General features: G+C 35.6%; 2 protein-coding genes across 2 annotated transcripts; both read left to right on the top strand.

The window, feature by feature from the left end:
- Positions 1-4: 4 nt before the first annotated feature.
- On the top strand, positions 5-4,251 carry LOC100783178 (serine/threonine-protein phosphatase PP1-like). The gene is made up of 4 exons (NM_001255253.2): positions 5-502; positions 1,659-2,218; positions 2,794-3,006; positions 3,907-4,251. The coding sequence occupies exons 1-4, from the start codon at positions 325-327 to the stop codon at positions 3,919-3,921; spliced, it is 966 nt and encodes a 321-aa protein (NP_001242182.2). The 5' UTR covers positions 5-324; the 3' UTR covers positions 3,922-4,251.
- Positions 4,252-6,382: 2,131 nt separating this feature from the next.
- Positions 6,383-16,483, top strand: LOC100816646 (uncharacterized). Its single transcript, XM_003524399.5, has 9 exons — positions 6,383-6,786; positions 6,865-9,456; positions 9,540-9,643; positions 10,437-10,506; positions 11,816-12,595; positions 13,509-13,711; positions 14,869-14,995; positions 15,429-15,635; positions 15,717-16,483. The coding sequence occupies exons 1-9, from the start codon at positions 6,619-6,621 to the stop codon at positions 15,858-15,860; spliced, it is 4,395 nt and encodes a 1,464-aa protein (XP_003524447.1). The 5' UTR covers positions 6,383-6,618; the 3' UTR covers positions 15,861-16,483.
- The last annotated feature ends 1,256 nt before the right edge of the window (positions 16,484-17,739 follow it).

Raw genomic sequence — 17,739 nt, 5'->3', positions numbered from 1 at the left:
ATTGAAAAAAGAAAAAAAAAAGTTTCCATATACACAAAGAGAGTGACGAGAAAGAAAAATGGTGTGGAATTTGTCCCTGTCAGCAACTAGGGTAGGGTTCCCTCCGCCAAACCCAAAGAAAGAGTAGAAGAAACCTACAAAACTCATCTCTATAAACAACTCCGTTTGTCACTCCGGCGGCTTTAGCAATCACTCCCTCCGTTTTGCGTTTTGGATTCATTTATCTGCTGCTTTATCTTAAAGGCCAAGCGATAAATAACCTCTCTCTCTCTCTCTCTCTGTGAGATTGAGAATCCGATCCTTCGTTTCCGAAATTCTCGCGAGATGGACGAGAACCTGCTCGACGATATTATCCGGAGGCTCGTCGCGGCGAAGAACGGTAGAACGACGAAGCAGGTGCAGCTTACGGAGGCAGAAATTCGACAACTCTGTGTTTCCTCCAAAGAGATCTTTCTCAGTCAACCTAATCTTCTCGAACTCGAGGCTCCTATTAAGATTTGTGGTATATTTACTCGATATTTCCGATTAATTGATTAATTGTAACCTTGCTTGTTGTTTTATTAGTTTTTTGTTTTGTGCTAATTGTGAATTGTGATGCGTGGATTCTTTAATTGAATGGGAAACGTTGGGGGAAAACTGGCTTTTAATTCTGTTTATTTCGTTTTACATGCGGTTTGTCATGAACGCTGATCGTTGTTTACATGGAATTGGAATTAGTGAACGATTTGGTTTTGGTGTGAATATGAAGGTTTTAGGTTTTGCCTCTTTTGAAACTTTTTTTGGTACTTTGAATTTAATATGGGGTTTTAGGTTGGTGTGCTGAAATTGGGATTGTCAGTTTATCACTCACACCTTTGTTTGGTTTTCTAGGGACTATTTAGAGGGAAGTGTGATTGACGTGGATACTATTGCTTTTGAGATAATCAGCTACTTGTGCAGTTATTAACTCTTCATTTACGTGAAAACGTGTGTTGAGGAGTCTATGTAAATGAATAAATTGTTTTGATGTGTTGTTGGATAGAATTAATGGCTGCCTTCTAAAGTTCTACACCAATAGGTACATTACCAGTTGCAAAAACTGATTTTCAATGAGTTTGTTGTTACCTGTTCATCTGTCAAGTGCCTTTTGGGGTTGTAGACAAGGTGCCCCTTCTGTCAGGCATGTGCTGCCTTGTGATGTTTTCTTGGTATGGGCAAGTTGCTTGCCTTGTTGACATTTTGGTGGTACTCGGTTTAAATGGCCAATAATTGTGAAAACTCCAAAAGCCTATCCATCTAACTTGCTTTGTCATGAATTTAAATTTTAGCGTGGCGGTGGCGGCGGTGGCTGCTGCATTTATTTTGTTTGTGAAATTTAGACCTTAGATCCAATTTTCAACTTATTATCGTGCTTCTCACATGTACATTTTTCAGTTTTATTTAAGTAGGAATGTTATGAAAAAACACGTTAAAATGGTTCAAGTTTTTACTGTGTTCTTCTTTTTTCTAACTTTAATGCCTTGCTTCTTCATGTTTATACTTGTTGGCACCTTTTGGTTTGAGGTGCTAAAAGCCAGGGCTAGAACCTTTAGGTTGCCTTTCATTTTTTGATTTTGACCACCTTGTTCTTGATGGATGTTAAATAGTGGATGGCATTTGTTTTAATAATTCATTTGCAGGAGATGTTCATGGCCAATACTCAGATCTTTTAAGGTTGTTCGAATATGGGGGATACCCACCTGAAGCAAATTATTTATTTCTCGGAGATTATGTTGATCGTGGTAAGCAGAGCATAGAGACAATATGTTTACTCCTCGCCTACAAGATCAAATACAAGGAGAATTTCTTTCTTCTCAGGGGCAACCATGAGTGTGCATCCATCAATCGTATATATGGTTTCTATGATGAGTGTAAGAGGAGGTTTAATGTTCGCCTCTGGAAGACATTTACTGATTGCTTTAATTGCCTTCCTGTCGCTGCTCTGATAGATGAGAAGATCCTTTGCATGCATGGTGGACTATCGCCTGATCTTAAACACTTGGATCAGATTCGAAGTATTGCTCGTCCTATTGATGTGCCAGATCATGGCCTTCTATGTGACCTTCTATGGGCTGATCCTGATAAAGATCTTGATGGGTGGGGAGAAAATGACCGAGGTGTATCATTTACATTTGGGGCTGACACCGTTGTTGAATTTCTTGAACATCATGATCTCGATCTGATTTGCAGAGCTCACCAGGTAATGAAACCTGAAGTCTGGTCAATTTCTATGGTTTTATTGCTCCTTTTGGATTGATCATCTGTGGCTATAGGTTGTATCTTTCATGGTTTGTACTTCTATACTTATATACTACAGTTGGTCATGCATGATGTGTTTGCATTTTGCTACTTATTACTCAAGTTATTAAATGAAAAATAATCGCAAGCATTGAGTAGATTAATTATGATGACCGAGAATTGAAGGGAAAAGAAAGAGACAGGATGAATGATGATATGATGAAATTGGGTTTTGATGTCACACTGTATTAATCACTATTGTAAGTCTAAAGAATTTATTATGTTTAATACAGTTGGGTTTATCTCTTTCCCTTCTATATCACCAACTTTGACACCTCATGAATATCAGGTCATTTCTACTTGTGTTTAATTGATGATCCTTTATTTAGTTGCCAGCCTATCTTTGTTGATGTACTTGCATTGTGTCTTTGTCTGTCTATGCTGATGTATTGGGCATTTGCTTGGCTCATCAGTCTTAATCCATTGGTAAATCTGGTTTAATGTTTTCCTTTTAAAATTTTGGGCTTTGTGTTTCAGGTTGTAGAGGATGGATATGAGTTTTTTGCCAAGCGTCAGCTGGTGACGATATTCTCCGCACCAAATTACTGCGGTGAATTTGATAATGCTGGTGCTATGATGAGTGTGGATGACACCTTGACATGCTCTTTCCAAATACTTAAATCTTCTGAAAAGAAAGGGAAAGGTGGATTTGGCATCAACACATCAAGACCAGGAACTCCACCCCATAAGGTAAGAAGATGGGAACTATTTTAAGGCATGCAATTGTTCATTAATGCATATTCTGTTTATCTATGTGGATCTATGTATTTGTATGTTTTAACGCAAGTAATTTACAATCTTGAGTTTTAATCAAGAAGGCAACTGTATCATAACTTCTAGATCTATTAGCAAATATGAAGTGATTTACATGTGTCACTTAAGTTGGTTGTGGTGCATGTGATGAATGAATCAATTAGTGTGGATTTATGTGTATTACTACATTTAACTTTGACATACGATTGGTATTTTCAAGCTTTAAATTAACATCATCAGGGAGACCATAATGATAGCAGAGGCAATGCTTAAGTCCAGGTTAAAACTCAATTATGATCTTTCCATTGAGGTTGTCTGTCTAAAAGATATTCAAGCCTCCCGGAGCTTTACCGATAAGCACTGTTCACAATTATCTTAGACTTTTAAACCAAATATCCAATTTTCTGGCTTGGCTACGCTCTTTTGGGCATGAGCCTATAGTGGGAAGTAACCTATAGTGTAGAGTCTGTGTTGTGAGGGGCATGGGTGAAATGGCTATGCTCTTTGGGGCAATTTCTCTTAATGAGCTTTACACCTTTACATGGTCAAGGAGTTCGTGTTTGTTGATTCAATATCCCATAGTTTTCTACCAATGCCGATTTCCATTTTTTTCTTAGTAAAGTCTACCAATGAGAGAGACCAGGCACTGCTTCTGTACAAGGGTTTACTCAATTTTTTAGGTGTTAAATTTTCTTTTTCGTCATATTACTTCAACATGTATAAATTTTGTGGATTAAAAAAACTTCTGAAAGCTTGCTAGCTGCTTTCTTTTCATCCTATCATATGCCTACACATTTAAATATACTGAGTTCTGACCTCCTTTAACTTTTTATTCAGGGTGGGAAGAATTAACATTCCCGAGCTATACAAGGTCAATGAGCTGAATGGAGGCATTCATTATTCGTATTAGGGGTCAAAGGCTTATCGTTCTGCTGCCTGGCATGTGATTCACAACACGCCTTCCTTCCTTGGCAACGAAACTAAAGACAGTGTGGCAAGGAACAAGGCACTTCATTGCGCGACTTCGATTGACCCCTTTCCCTTTTTTTCTCCCTTTCTCCTTTCTGATAGTTTTTTTTTTTTTTTAATGTACAATGCAAATTCAAACTTCATATTGAGGAATCCTGAATATCTTATTTTGTCGCGAGAATTTTAATTTAGATTAAATTCAAAATTTCGACCCTTTCGTTTTTCTCCTTGCTTAAAAATTTACATTTGATATTTTAGTCATTACTTAAAAGAAGTTTGTCAATTGGTCCTGTCGTTTGCATTGTTTTTGTTTTAATCTTTATATAAAAATATTGCTGATCTTTATATATAAGTGATTTACATGTTAGTTCTTGTGTTTGACACATCATTTTTATGGATTTTTATACGATAAAAAATTAGTATTGTTATACTTTTCATTATTGGTAAGGAATTAATCTGTAAGTGTTTTATGCATGAGTTGAAATGTATAATTTTTCAATGTTATGCATAAAATAAAAAGAGTAGGGTGTCGGAAACTAATATTTTATATTTGCATCAGCTTTATACTGAGTGGGATAGCCCTAACAGAAGAAGGAAAAAGAAAAATTAGTCAGTGATAGTCAATCTACTTCTTTTGTCACGCTGCAATAAAAATACTAAAATAGTGTGTAATAATAATTTAAGAATGCAATAGTTAAGTAGTAACCTGATTGAAGCTACAGTAGATTAAGTGTTTTGACGTATATTTGTAGAACTAGATCTGTGTAGAAAGTGTGGTGATTTTTACGTGGGTAACACATTAAAAAAAATTATTATAGGTGTGTAATTATTAAAATGAGATTTAAAATCAGACGAAAGAATCATAATTTCTCGAGTTCATTTTTATAGGATTTGATTTTTCTATAAAGAGCAAGTGTACATTGAATAATCTCAGTTGTTAGACAAAAAAACCGACAATTTATATTTCAATATATTTATGATTTTTTTATTTATATGTATGTAATATTAATGTTTAATGGTATCATTAATAACTAATATTATTTACTTATTTTCTAAAATGAGTTGCTTATTTTAGAGAAGTTGAATCTATTCTCATATTCTTGGCTGTAACAATAAATTAGGCTTCTCCTTATGCAACTTCCAAGGTAGAACCCTTTTCTCACGCCTTTAAATTTATGTTCAGATTTTACTTAAAAAATAGTCTTTTCAAATCCTAGTTGGCTAGTTCATTGATTCATCAAGTTCAAGCTGCATTATAATCTAGGTTCTAGACCTTTCTTAACATGGCTAATAATATAGAAAGGAAATGAGAAATATGTCTAAATAACATACCATAAAAAATCTGATTTTATTTTGATGCAAAAGTTATTAGGAATAGTTTTGAGTTAAATTCAAGTTTCAGAGTGAGACGCAAGTTGTAACAAATTAGATCTTAAATATCTTTGTCATGAATGATAATCATTTTTTATAGAGTTAAGTTTCACATATCATTCATATAAATGTGAAATCAAACACATATTAATTTATACGATTTTATTTTTCTTTTTAGATTTGTGATTTTTTTTAGATTTCAAGTGTTTTTTACTAAAATAATTTTATTTAAGCTGAATAATATCATTATAAACGATAAAAGTTTTTCTCTAAGTATTTATATATGTAATTTAAAGTGTTGTTGTTAATTACTTATTTTTTCTATAATTTTTCCAAGAAAGCTATTACATAATTTTACCATATTATTATTATGTGGAACAATAAAAAGACTTCCCACCGGTGTAACTAATAAACGTAAATAATTTTTTTAATACAAATTATATTTTTTGTCCGTGTTTGAGAAGAACGAGATTTTTTTTTTACTTTTTAATTTTGATTTTTGAATACTACATTTTGTTTTTTTACTAATGTGAAATTGTAGATGCAAGATTTTTTTAATTTTTTTTTCATTTTAATTCCTAATAAATTGTAGATGCAAGATTTTGTTTTTTTACTAACATGTCACTTCATTGTTCACTAACTACATCATTAATGTCCATCCGCATTTGAACTAATGTAACCAACAAAATATATATTCAGAACGTTTTTATAAAATTAAAATGACAACACTTTACGCTTAATGATTTATGACTTCTAAACTCTCAATATAAGTCTTTGTATCCCAAAAATTTAAAATTAATGGACAGACGTGACAGACGTTAATTGAAAGAATTAAAAAATGAGTTACTTTTACACATGACACAAAAGAGTAAACAGGTGGCTTTTGGGATTAAAGTGAGTGTTAAATGTTTAATTTTTTTCTTCTTAAACTCTGGTTTATTATGAGAAAAAAAATCGTAACTAATTAGAAGTTTGATGAAAAGATAAGAAAGTGTGCTTAAGAATTATTTCTATAAAGATGGGTACTAAACAATTCAATCTTAACTCAGGGACATGGTAAATGGTTTAAGTGTTTACTCTAAACTCGAATAAAAATAATATGAATAAGCAACAACAATTAGTAGCTTAAGGCGGTGTTATCGAGTAATCACATCACGTTTGTGTATCCGTTACCTAAGAAAAACAATGAAGTGAGAAATTTGATCATCAATGAAGTGCAGATCGGTGGCGTGCATATGGTCCGGCACGCCCTTCCCTCACCGCGTTACCGCCGTCGCCGCTTTAACCGAACCTCCGACTCCCACCTTTTACACCGCCGGATCCGATGGCTCTGTCATCTGGTGGACCCTCTCCAATTCCACTTCCACTTCCCCACCGGTATTTTCAATTTCCACTCTCTTCATTTCAACTATCAAATAATAATAACAATCGCTTAGAGCCGACTCGATTTTGCAGCAACTTAAGGCGGTGGGCGTGTTGTGCGGTCACGCCGCACCGATCACCGATCTCGCCGTTTGTAGTCCCGTCGCTGACGCAGAAAACGGTTACGGTCCAAGTGGAAGTAAGTTCAGTGCGTTGATTAGTGCGTGTTGCGATGGTTTTTTGTGTGTGTGGAGCAAAAACAGTGGTCATTGCCGGTGCAGGAGGAAATTGCCACCTTGGGTTGGCACTCCCCGCATAATTCGAACTTTGCCTTCAACGCCTAGATATGTGTGTATAGCGTGTTCTTTCGAGGCAAGTGAAGGAGTAATTGATAGAGAAACTAAGCCTAGGAAGCCTCCTAAGTGCACTATTCTTATCGTGGACTCGTATTCGCTTTCCATTACTCAGACCGTATTTCATGGAAGTCTATCCATTGGCCCAATTAGGTTTATGGCACTAGTGTTAGGTGATGACGAGAAGAGGAATTCGGTTTTCGTGGCTGATTCTGCTGGGAGGCAGCAGACGGTTTTGATATCGGAGGATCAAGGGGAAAGCTTGGCGAGTTCCCTTGGAGATAAAGGTCAATTGGAGAGTTCTTTTTGCTATGAGGGATTGAGTGGCGTGGAGCAAATTGTTTCGGTTTTAACGTATGGGAATGTTGTTGCTTTTATATTGAGAGATAGGTGTGTGTTTAGGTTGTTGAATGGTGATAGTGTGATTGGAGAGGTTTCTTTTTTGGACAGCCTATTATGTTTGGATCAGGGTTCTGCTCAAATGTATGCTATTGGTGGGATTTTTCTTGAAAGTGATTATGTGGGGAATATATGCAATGCCAATGAATATGGAAACTCGATTACAGTACAATTTGCTGTGTGGAATAATGTAGGTTATGCAGTTATATATAATGTGTTGTACCAGAATGATGTTTTTAAATGTGAACTTCATTCTGATATTCCTGGTACTCATTATCAACCTGATATGAGATTATCTGTCTTTTTCCTACAAGTAAATCAGCATCTTGTTTGTGTCAAGTCAGTTTGCCTTAATCATGAGGAGCCTTTACTATGGAGACCACTTGCCACAATCTGGTCGCTGCATGATTTTGATGATGAACCTGGTAGATTGTACCGTCAATGCAGAAGGATCAGTGATGGTATATCTTTCATCGACTGGTTTGATAATTCATCTCAGCTCAAGGGACTGGATGGGCTAGAGACTATGCCTACTTTTGGTGTGAGTCCAAGTTCTGATGATGTAGACAACACACATGTGGATAGCATGAGTAATTATTATGCTTACAAGGGGAAGGTTGTTTCTTCTTCCATGATTATCTCTGAGAACCTCTTTACTCCGTATGCTGTTGTATATGGTTTTTTAAGTGGAGAAATAGAGGTTGTAAGATTTGATCTGTTTCAAGGGATTAGCTTGGACAATGCAAGTTCCAATCCTGATGAAAAGTCAACTGCATGCAAACAGTGCTTCTCAGGACATACAGGTGCTGTACTTTGTTTGGCAGCGCATCAAAAGATGGGTAGTGCCAAAAGCTGGAACTTTAAACGGGTTTTGGTGTCTGGAAGTATGGATTGCACGATTCGTATATGGGATCTTGACACCGGCAGTCTTATCATGGTAATGCATCATCATGTGGCTCCTGTGCGTCAAATTATTCTTCCCCCATCTTTGACTGTGCATCCTTGGAGTGATTGCTTCCTTTCAGTTGGAGAGGATGCATGTGTTGCTCTTGTTTCTCTTGAGACTCTGCGAGTGGAGAGAATGTTTCCTGGACACATGAACTATCCTTCTAAAGTTTTATGGGATGGAGCAAGAGGTTATATTTCCTGTCTCTGTCAAACACATTACGGAACTTCTGATGCTACTGATATATTATGCATTTGGGATGTAAAGACAGGTTCACGCGAGCGAGTCCTGCGTGGGACAGCTGCACATTCAATGTTTGATCATTTTTGTAAAAGCATCAGCATGAATTCCATATCTGGCACATTGCTGAATGGAAATACATCAGTCTCTTCATTACTTCTTCCAATAGTTGATGATGCAAGGCTCTCTAACTCCCCCTTAAATCGGTCAGACAACTTGCTTACTTCAACAAGGTCGTCACCAAATATTCCAAATATGACTGAGCTGAATTCTTCCAAAACAAATGCAGGTAAAGGAAATCCAGTGAAGCCAAATTCATCCTCTCTGATTGGTCTTTTGAGTAGCAAGCTTCCTATCAAATGCTCTAGCCCATTCCCAGGGATTGTGTCTCTGTGTTTTGATCTTGCATCGTTGATGCTCTCTTATCCAAAGAATGAGTCCATGGAAAATGGTGGTGGCAAGCCAGTGAATATCAATATGAAGCAGCAGGGAGTTCAGGAGCAAAATCCCAGCTACCATAATCCAGAAACTGTAGAGGGGCATGACTTGGTTAGCCTATTTGAAGAATACTTACTTCGATATAGCTTGTCATTTCTACATTTGTGGAGTGTAGACAGGGAGCTTGATAATTTGCTGATAAGTGAAATGAAGCTGAGGAGACCAGAAAATTTTATAGTAGCTTCTGGTCTGCAGGGGGATAAAGGGTCATTGACATTGACGTTTCCTGCTCAGAGTGCTACTCTTGAGGTAATTTGGACTGTATGTTGGGACTTATTTTCTTTTTATGTCTCATTTCAATAGTTTCTGAGACATTAAAAACCACATTTCAGCTTTGGAAATCATCATCTGAATTTTGTGCAATGAGGTCATTGACGATGGTGTCCCTTGCCCAACGTTTGATTAGCTTGTCTCATTCTGGTTCTGCAGCCAGCAGGTATAGTGACAATTACATTAATAGAAAAAAAATCCTGCACAAGTCAGGTTATCTGTACTTCCATATTTTCTTTGCTTTTAAATGAAAATCTTCTAATCATGTCTTGCGTTAATTTTTTTCCATGGAGGAAACCCTTTTTTCTTCTAAACTGAACTTATCTGGGAAACAAACTTCAAATTTAAGCTTTATAAACCAGATGAAATGTTTTTTAAACACTACAAAGTTTCAGAATCCTATTTGAGGTTCTTTACAAACTGGAATAACCATTCTTTTACTTATATAGTTCCAGGTGTTATGGATCTAGTGCTTAGTTTCTTTATGTTTTGCTGGTGGATTCTTGGTATTATTTAAAACCTAACATTGTCTTGAAGTTTTTCTTGCAACATATAAATATGATTTCCTAATAGAAAAATGATGAAGAATGATGAAATGAATAAAAAGAAAAAAAATGCCCAAATTAGCATGGCCACCTGATTAATGAGACAATTAAGCTTGATATTTTCTTTTTAAATCTTCTGAATAAAAAAATATTTAGTGCATGTAGGCTAAATAATGGTAGGTTTTCCATGCCTGGTTCTCATGATGCTTGCAAAGATTCTCTCCTGTTTTTGCCCCCTTGGCCCTTACTTATTTGACTTTTACTGTGGGTAATGGTACTTTTGTGCAGTTTTACAATATTTTTCCCTTTCTAATTCTTAATTCTTTAACTTATCAAATAATTAGTCAATTTATTTTCTCAAAATGCACTCAATTAGAAAAAAAATGTACTGATGATTCATAGTATCATATGCAGTGCTTTAGCAGCCTTTTATACTCGGAATTTCCTGGAAAATTTTCCAGATGTGAAGCCACCTTCATTACAGGTTGTAATATGTAAATGTGCTTTTGTAGTTCTGTAATTTTAATCTCAATTGACTTTACACATGTCCTATATTATTTGCGAGCTTGTGGAGAATATGTGATAAATTTGGATGCTGCATACTGCATTAAGCATGAGCTAACTCTTAATAAGGAGGAATAAGGTTTGGAGGGAATATTCCAGAAGAAATAATTAGTAGGAGGCTAGTGATTTTGTTATAGATGGTTTCAGGAGCTGTGAGGAGGTTAGATAATTTAAATTGGGGAAATTGGAATAGGAACGTATCTTTTTGGTAAATAACAGAAACTTAGATTTTCAGTGGGAGAAGGGAACACCCCCTGTAAAAGGATTCTTCCTCTTTTATTCTACACTTCAAATACAAACATCATTCTTTCTACCTTTCTCTTTCTTTCTCTTTTCAATTCTTGTCCAGCCTTAGCCATTTTTCTTTGTTTTAGAATCTTATGCTTTATTTCTTTTTGCAATATCCATTATTGCTTTTTTGTTCAATTTGCATTCTTGCAAGACAATTTTTCTGGTGTAGTGCTGCATATCTTAGGAAATATACGTCACTTATATTCATTTCTCAAAGAGGAAAAGAGTTGCTTGATAGACCAAAAACTATATAGTTTAGAAATTTATGGAAAGAAAAAGGTCATTTAGACCAAGATATGAGAGCGGTAGTTTGATGCCAACAGCTGACATGTATATGTGCCCTAGTGGGAAAAGGCTTGGGGGAAATAGTGTAAACCCGGGAGAAAAATCCCTCAATTGCTTGGCCTTTATAGTTTGGTCATCCCTTTTTCTTGTTTCTGTCTTAAATTTCCTTGTAAGCACACATGTTGGTTTTAAATAACTAATTGGCAGTTCAAACTTATACATTGTGTTTCTTGGAAAAAGCTCCTACAAAGGGAGTTTGTTTTCTGAATGTTGTATCTGCTTTTAAAAATTAGTGGGTTTAAAATTATGATGCACTTTAAATCAAATCAAGGGTGGATACATCCTTACTTTCTCACTTCGGAAACAAACTCACTTTAGAGGAGGTTCATCCATGTTTCTTGAGTGTTTGAGATAGCTTGAAGTCTGGCAGTCTAGTCCATTCTCTTTGCTGCAGCATAACATTTTACTAAGGCAATTTTTTATTTATATTTTTTGTTCCGTAAGATAATGTTGCTGGAATGATCAATTCCAATGTTTGATTAGCATTGTAGTTTGTCATATTATGGGTGGTTGACAATGCTCATGCATTTTTTGTTAAAAAACTTCCCAATTACTTGATGTCAAGTTCTGAAGGATATCTCCTCTTTTCGCAGCTCTTGGTGGCTTTTTGGCAAGATGAAAGTGAACATGTGCGTATGGCTGCACGCTCTATATTTCATTGTGCTGCCTCTCATTGTATTCCTCTACCTCTATGCAATTCAAAACCTACCGAGTCAAACAATATGAGTTCCCAAACTGGAAGTAGAGACAAACATCTAGGAAATATGACAGAAGAAAGTATATCTCCTAAGGAAGAAAAGCAAGGAATTTCCCAAGATGAGGAATCCAAGATACTTGCTTGGTTAGAATCATTTGAAGTTCAAGATTGGAATTCTTGTGTTGGTGGAACAAGTCAGGATGCAATGACATCTCACATTATTGTTGCTGGTGCACTGGCTATCTGGTATCCTAGTCTTGTAAAACCAAGTCTTGCCATGCTAGTTGTTCATCCGTTAATGAAGTTGGCTATGGCCATGAATGAGAAATACAGCTCCACTGCTGCTGAGCTCCTTGCAGAGGGCATGGAAAGTACATGGAAAGAATGCATTGTCTCTGAGATTCCTCGTCTGATTGGGGATATTTTTTTCCAAGTAGAGTTGAGTGGTCCATCTTTAGTGAAAGAAATTTCAGATGCATCTTTTTCTATTAAGAAGACTTTGGTGGAGGTTCTTCTTCCAAGTTTAGCTATGGCTGATATACCAGGCTTTCTAACTGTGATTGAAAGCCAAATTTGGTCTACTGCATCTGATTCACCAGTTCACATGGTGTCCTTGTTGACTCTTATAAGGATCATGCGTGGTTCTCCAAAGAATTTGGCTCAATACCTTGACAAGGTTTTAAAGCTACTTGTTACCAAGACTAACTTGATTTTCATCAATGTTTTGGATAGATTCATCTTACTGCTTCTAGTTCTAGATTGATTTTTCACATGACTTCATGTTTTTGGTTCAATATCTAATTAAATATGTTCATTTATATTTATTTCTTTTCTTGTTTGATTATTGTTCAATTTCCATTTGGTAGATGTGAATCCTTGAAATTAAACATATTAGTATATCTTATTGTGGACTAGTTCCTTTATTTAGTTGAAGGACTATTGTTTGGAGGGAATTATATCCAAGGAACGTTCAGAAAGAGAGAAATAATGATACTTTATTATTTTAAATGTAGATTTTATTTTTTTAAAAATGAAATATTTATTTTATATTTTTATACCAAATGTGTTTATTGCAAGGGGTAGAGGGGTACCAAAAAAAATTACAGGCAAAACGATCAACTAAGATTTAAAGGTTGATAAACAGGCATGATTTATGGCAAAACATTATGGCATCCTTTGATCCATGCAACTAAGCTCACCAGTGGGAAAACGTTTGTTGTTTTATATACTAATGTTGACAGCTAGAACTATTTAGTATTTATGTCTTGCAAACTGAATCTTGTCTGTATCTCTCTAAGTTCTTCATTTTAGATCTAAATTTGTTTTTATACGGGTTTGTGTACTTTCTTATAATGAATTTCCTATTATATCTTCTTAACATATTGCTGTTCTTTTCTATTCCTGATGGTTGGGAATTGGGAGCAGAGTGATTTTCTATTTTGAGGGGCTATCATCTTTTTGTACTGAATCATGCGCAACATAGGATCTGCTAGTAGTTTTGTCTGCCCCTTAAGATTTAAATATCATACTACTTATTTGTTTTGAAACATTAAAGCATGAATTTTTGTGACAGTGCGTCAGATCTGCAGGTGGTCAACTTCATTTTACAGACTATAGATCCAAGCAACTCAGTCATGCGGAAGACATGCTTTCAGAGTTCAATGACAACTTTAAAGGAAGTTGTACGTGTATATCCCATGGTGGCTGTCACTGATTCATGGACCAAACTAGCAGTTGGAGATGTGATTGGAGAAATTAACAATGCAGGCATTAGGGTTTATGATATGCAAAGGTATTACTATTAGTATTCAGAGATAGACTGTAATTTTTAAAATATGTTCAGGCTGAAATGTTTAAATATCCTCCAATTGTTATGTCTCTCATGTACCTGAGAGAAGTGCACTTATTTTGTGTCATTTATATGTTGGATGGGAAGATCAAAGAAATAAAAACCATTAGAGTAGAAGTAAAATTTTGAAGGGAGTGAATAACAATACTGGGGATATTTAAGGGGAAAAAGAGAGGATTTGGTGGTCCTATACCTACTGCTTAGTTCCACCTCTGTTTGTATCCTAAGTAGCTGACTGGTAATTTTCTTTGCTGATAATTGTATTCTTTAAGCTCATATTCAGAAAATGGAGAAAATCACCATATCAAATACATTTGGTGGCATTTGTAAATCATCTTTTAATTTCCATTTTCAAATAATTTGTGACTAAAATGTTCATTCATTTAATACCATAATTACCGTGGGTAGGCTATGGATGATATAGACCAATTTTTAAAGACCTTTAAGGATTGACTGAAATAATTAGAAGTTTATTATGGACCTGACCTACTTTCCCTGTTCATATGATAATGGTATTTATAACTTGTTAGGATCCAATTGTAAGGTATGGGACTTGAGTTCCACATTGGAATTTTGGGATTCTAGTTTGGGGTTTATAAGGCCTTGGGCTCTTCAACTACAATAGCTAGCTTTTGTGGTGTGGTTCTCTCAAGGTTCTTATCGATTGGTATCAGAGCCTTTCACCATGTCTCTTGGCTGCAAATGAGTGGCGTGGGTGGTGACGCTGAGATTGCAGTGTTTGCCTGGGACTAGTGAAAGGGCTAGTACACAACCAGCCCGCGCGGGGGGCCAGGGCTGCAGGGCATGGTGGGATGTTAGGATCCAATTGTAAGGTATGGGACTTGAGCCCTACAATGGAAGTATGAGATTCTAGTGTGTGGTTTATAAGGCCTTGGGCTCTCCAACTACAATAGCTAGCTTTTGTGGTTTGGTTCTCCCAAGGTTCTTATCATAACTTGTTTCCTCTCTCACGCTCTCACCCTTCTATGATTCCATTTTTTAAATTTCTGATTCAAAATGTCTGCTTGTGTTTTTTCACTCCATGATATCAGAAGAGATAATAATTTCCTAAAATGGAGAGCCTTCATTTTTTTATGCAGTGTGACAATGGTAAAGGTTTTGGATGCAAGTGGGCCTCCTGGACTTCCAACTCTGCTCCCAGCAGCAACATCAGGAACAATGTTGACTACTGCAATTTCAGCACTGAGCTTTTCACCAGATGGAGAGGTACTGACAGATTGTGTTGATAAAAATCTTGACTACTTGGTGTTTCATGATATGATCTAGTTGGTAGGTTTTGAATTAGCTATCCAAATTATGATATATAAAATTTGATTGTATTCAGAATCTTAATTACATTAGTTAAACTATAAACTCTGATATATCTGTGACCTAAATTTTGTGAGACCCACAAAATAATGTGATTTCCAATCAATAATAAAGAGATTGTTAGAGAGTATGCTGGCATTTCTATAGTGATTATTCAGTACCACTCGTAATAATTGCACCAACAGACCTCCCCATAGTGCCGTGCATCTCCCCATTTTATGTCAAATATTTTGTTTCTTTTTCTCTATGAACCTTGATATTTAGACTTGCTTTGAGTATCTCTAACTGATCATTCTTTCCCTCTTACACCTTGAACATTCTTCACTGATAGGGGCTGGTTGCTTTTTCTGAAAATGGGCTACTGATTAGATGGTGGTCACTGGGATCTTTTTGGTGGGAGAAACTAAGCCGGAACTTTGTTCCTGTCCAGTGCACCAAACTAATATTTGTTCCTCCTTGGGAAGGATTTTCACCTAATTCATCAAGGTCAAGCATAATGGCCAATATTTTGGAAACTGACAGGCAGATGAACTTTCAGGTAATTTCTTTGATATCCTTTCTTTTTTACTGTCATAAACTATTTTACTTCCAGTGAATGAAACTATATTTCCTTTTGTAGGATAATGTGAGGGATTCAAACCACGGGGACAGTCCGAAACACGCGCTTCATAGTTTGGACCTCTCCTATAGACTAGAATGGGTTGAGGGGCGGAAAGTACTTCTTACAAGGCATGGTCATCAATTGGGCACTTTTCAGTTATAGGCATCAACTAGTGCTGATTCTTTGAAGTTTTTGCTGGGAATTTTCATTGATTCCATAATTTTAGTTGAGGCTATCATGAAAGAACTCTCTAGCATCTATAGCAGCCAGCCCAATCTAGCAACAGAAGATTTTTTATTAGCTGATACTAGCATACTGTTTGAGGAGGTATTCATTGGAACTCATAATTGGAGACACCACCTTTGTGAGGATTTATAGAGATCAGCTTGATGGTACCGGGAGCCAATTGGACGGTCTTAGTGCGACTTCAGATGTTTGGATGAAATACTGGGAAAAGGAAGAAGTGAGCCTTATAATACAGGAACCATTAACTTGTTTACAGTTAGGGGCCAAATAATTATTACAAAGTTATTCAGGAGTAACCATTCTGATTGACTATTTTGGTCACTATCTATGAATAAGTTAAGTAGTTTCTGACGTCCCCGAAGAATAACTGGGGAAAATTAGTCTTCAGGAATCAACGTATACAGTCTATATATATATATCGAGAGAATTCACGTTGATCTCTCCCCAATTTTACAGAGAGCATTCTTTATTCACCTTAAATTTTGTACAGGACTCTGGCTTCTCATGTAGTTTATTTGAGTATTGTCTTTTTTTATTGAGATGAACATGGCCAAATAATTTTGATTGAACAAAAGGAAAAGAAGGCCATGACCACGTGTGGTAGTTATGTGTAGAAATAAGAAATATATTATATGGTAAAATACCTTAATTCCTTCTTCAGATCAGAGTGCAAGTTGAATTACTACAATGAATATGAAGGATAATTGTTTAACTACACCGAGATTCAATATGAAGGATAGTTTTTAAGAGGAACCGCGTGAAAATGCAGGATTAAATTATCCAAGAACAGTGAGAAAGAAGGTATATAAATCTCCCGCAGTTATGGGTTGTCACCAGAACGAATGGTTGTACTATACAGTACCATGGGATCATCTACCTGTTCTTTTCATTTCAATAAAATATCACCTACTCTTGGATTTTGCGAAATCTATACATATAAAGCTACACCCTTTATATGAAGGATCTCTCTGGTAATCTTTTTCACTTGTAAGAATTGTGGTATATATGAAGATGTTGCGTTGTTTTGAAGAAAAAATTCATTAAAGGGTGTAGCTTTATATGTATAGATTTCGCAAAATCCAAGAGTAGGTGATATTTTATTGAAATGAAAAGAACAGGTAGATGATCCCATGGTACTGTATAGTACAACCATTCGTTCTGGTGACAACCCATAACTGCGGGAGATTGATATACTTTCTTTCTCACTGTTCTTGGATATTTACATATTGTTATTGTTTGATTAAAATTTAAGGTTTTCAAAATTAATTTTATAGTGAATAGATAGATTAGGAGAGAAATGAAAATATTTAATTTTTTCATTAAGTAAAATTGATTATGTTCTGGTTTAGGACTTGGTTCAAGTATGACCTATATTTATAAGGCTATTTAAGAGACTGGTCCAAATTCTTGAATGTCTAAGAATGCTTTCCGAAGCTTAACATCTGATGGCCGACTGCCAATGAGGTGGTTAGTATCTGACTCACGATTTCCATGTAAATTAGGGAAATAATTAGACATAAGAAATACCATTCCCACCAACTGAATAGGTCGGATAGATTTATAAATATTTCATTCTCAATATAAAAGGTACACACTCAAACAAATGATAAGGATGAGACACTCTAATTCATAACTTGAAAAAAAATAATATCCATAAGAGTAATTATTCTTTATTAATATTATCGTTTAAAATAAATTAACTCTTCTAAATTTAGTTTTAAAATATAAATTAACTTTTATTAATTCTTTAAAAAAAAGTTGATCATCACCCTTTGCAGTTGGCAACTTGCTGGAC

Source organism: Glycine max, chromosome 5 (genome assembly GCF_000004515.6).
Source record: "Glycine max cultivar Williams 82 chromosome 5, Glycine_max_v4.0, whole genome shotgun sequence".
NCBI classification, from domain to species: Eukaryota; Viridiplantae; Streptophyta; class Magnoliopsida; order Fabales; family Fabaceae; genus Glycine; species Glycine max.
The sequence above is the reverse complement of the archived record's forward strand: the minus strand, read 5'-3'. Positions and strand labels throughout refer to the sequence as shown.

Coding starts and splice junctions, on each gene's coding strand:
- LOC100783178 (NM_001255253.2), top strand. CDS start 325: ATGGACGAGAACCTGCTCGACGATATTATCCGGAGGCTCGTCGCGGCG. Junction 503..1,658: donor GGCTCCTATTAAGATTTGTG/GTATATTTACTC, acceptor ATTCATTTGCAG/GAGATGTTCATGGCCAATAC. Junction 2,219..2,793: donor TGATTTGCAGAGCTCACCAG/GTAATGAAACCT, acceptor TTTGTGTTTCAG/GTTGTAGAGGATGGATATGA.
- LOC100816646 (XM_003524399.5), top strand. CDS start 6,619: ATGAAGTGCAGATCGGTGGCGTGCATATGGTCCGGCACGCCCTTCCCT. Junction 13,712..14,868: donor AGGGTTTATGATATGCAAAG/GTATTACTATTA, acceptor TTTTTTATGCAG/TGTGACAATGGTAAAGGTTT. Junction 14,996..15,428: donor GCTTTTCACCAGATGGAGAG/GTACTGACAGAT, acceptor CTTCACTGATAG/GGGCTGGTTGCTTTTTCTGA.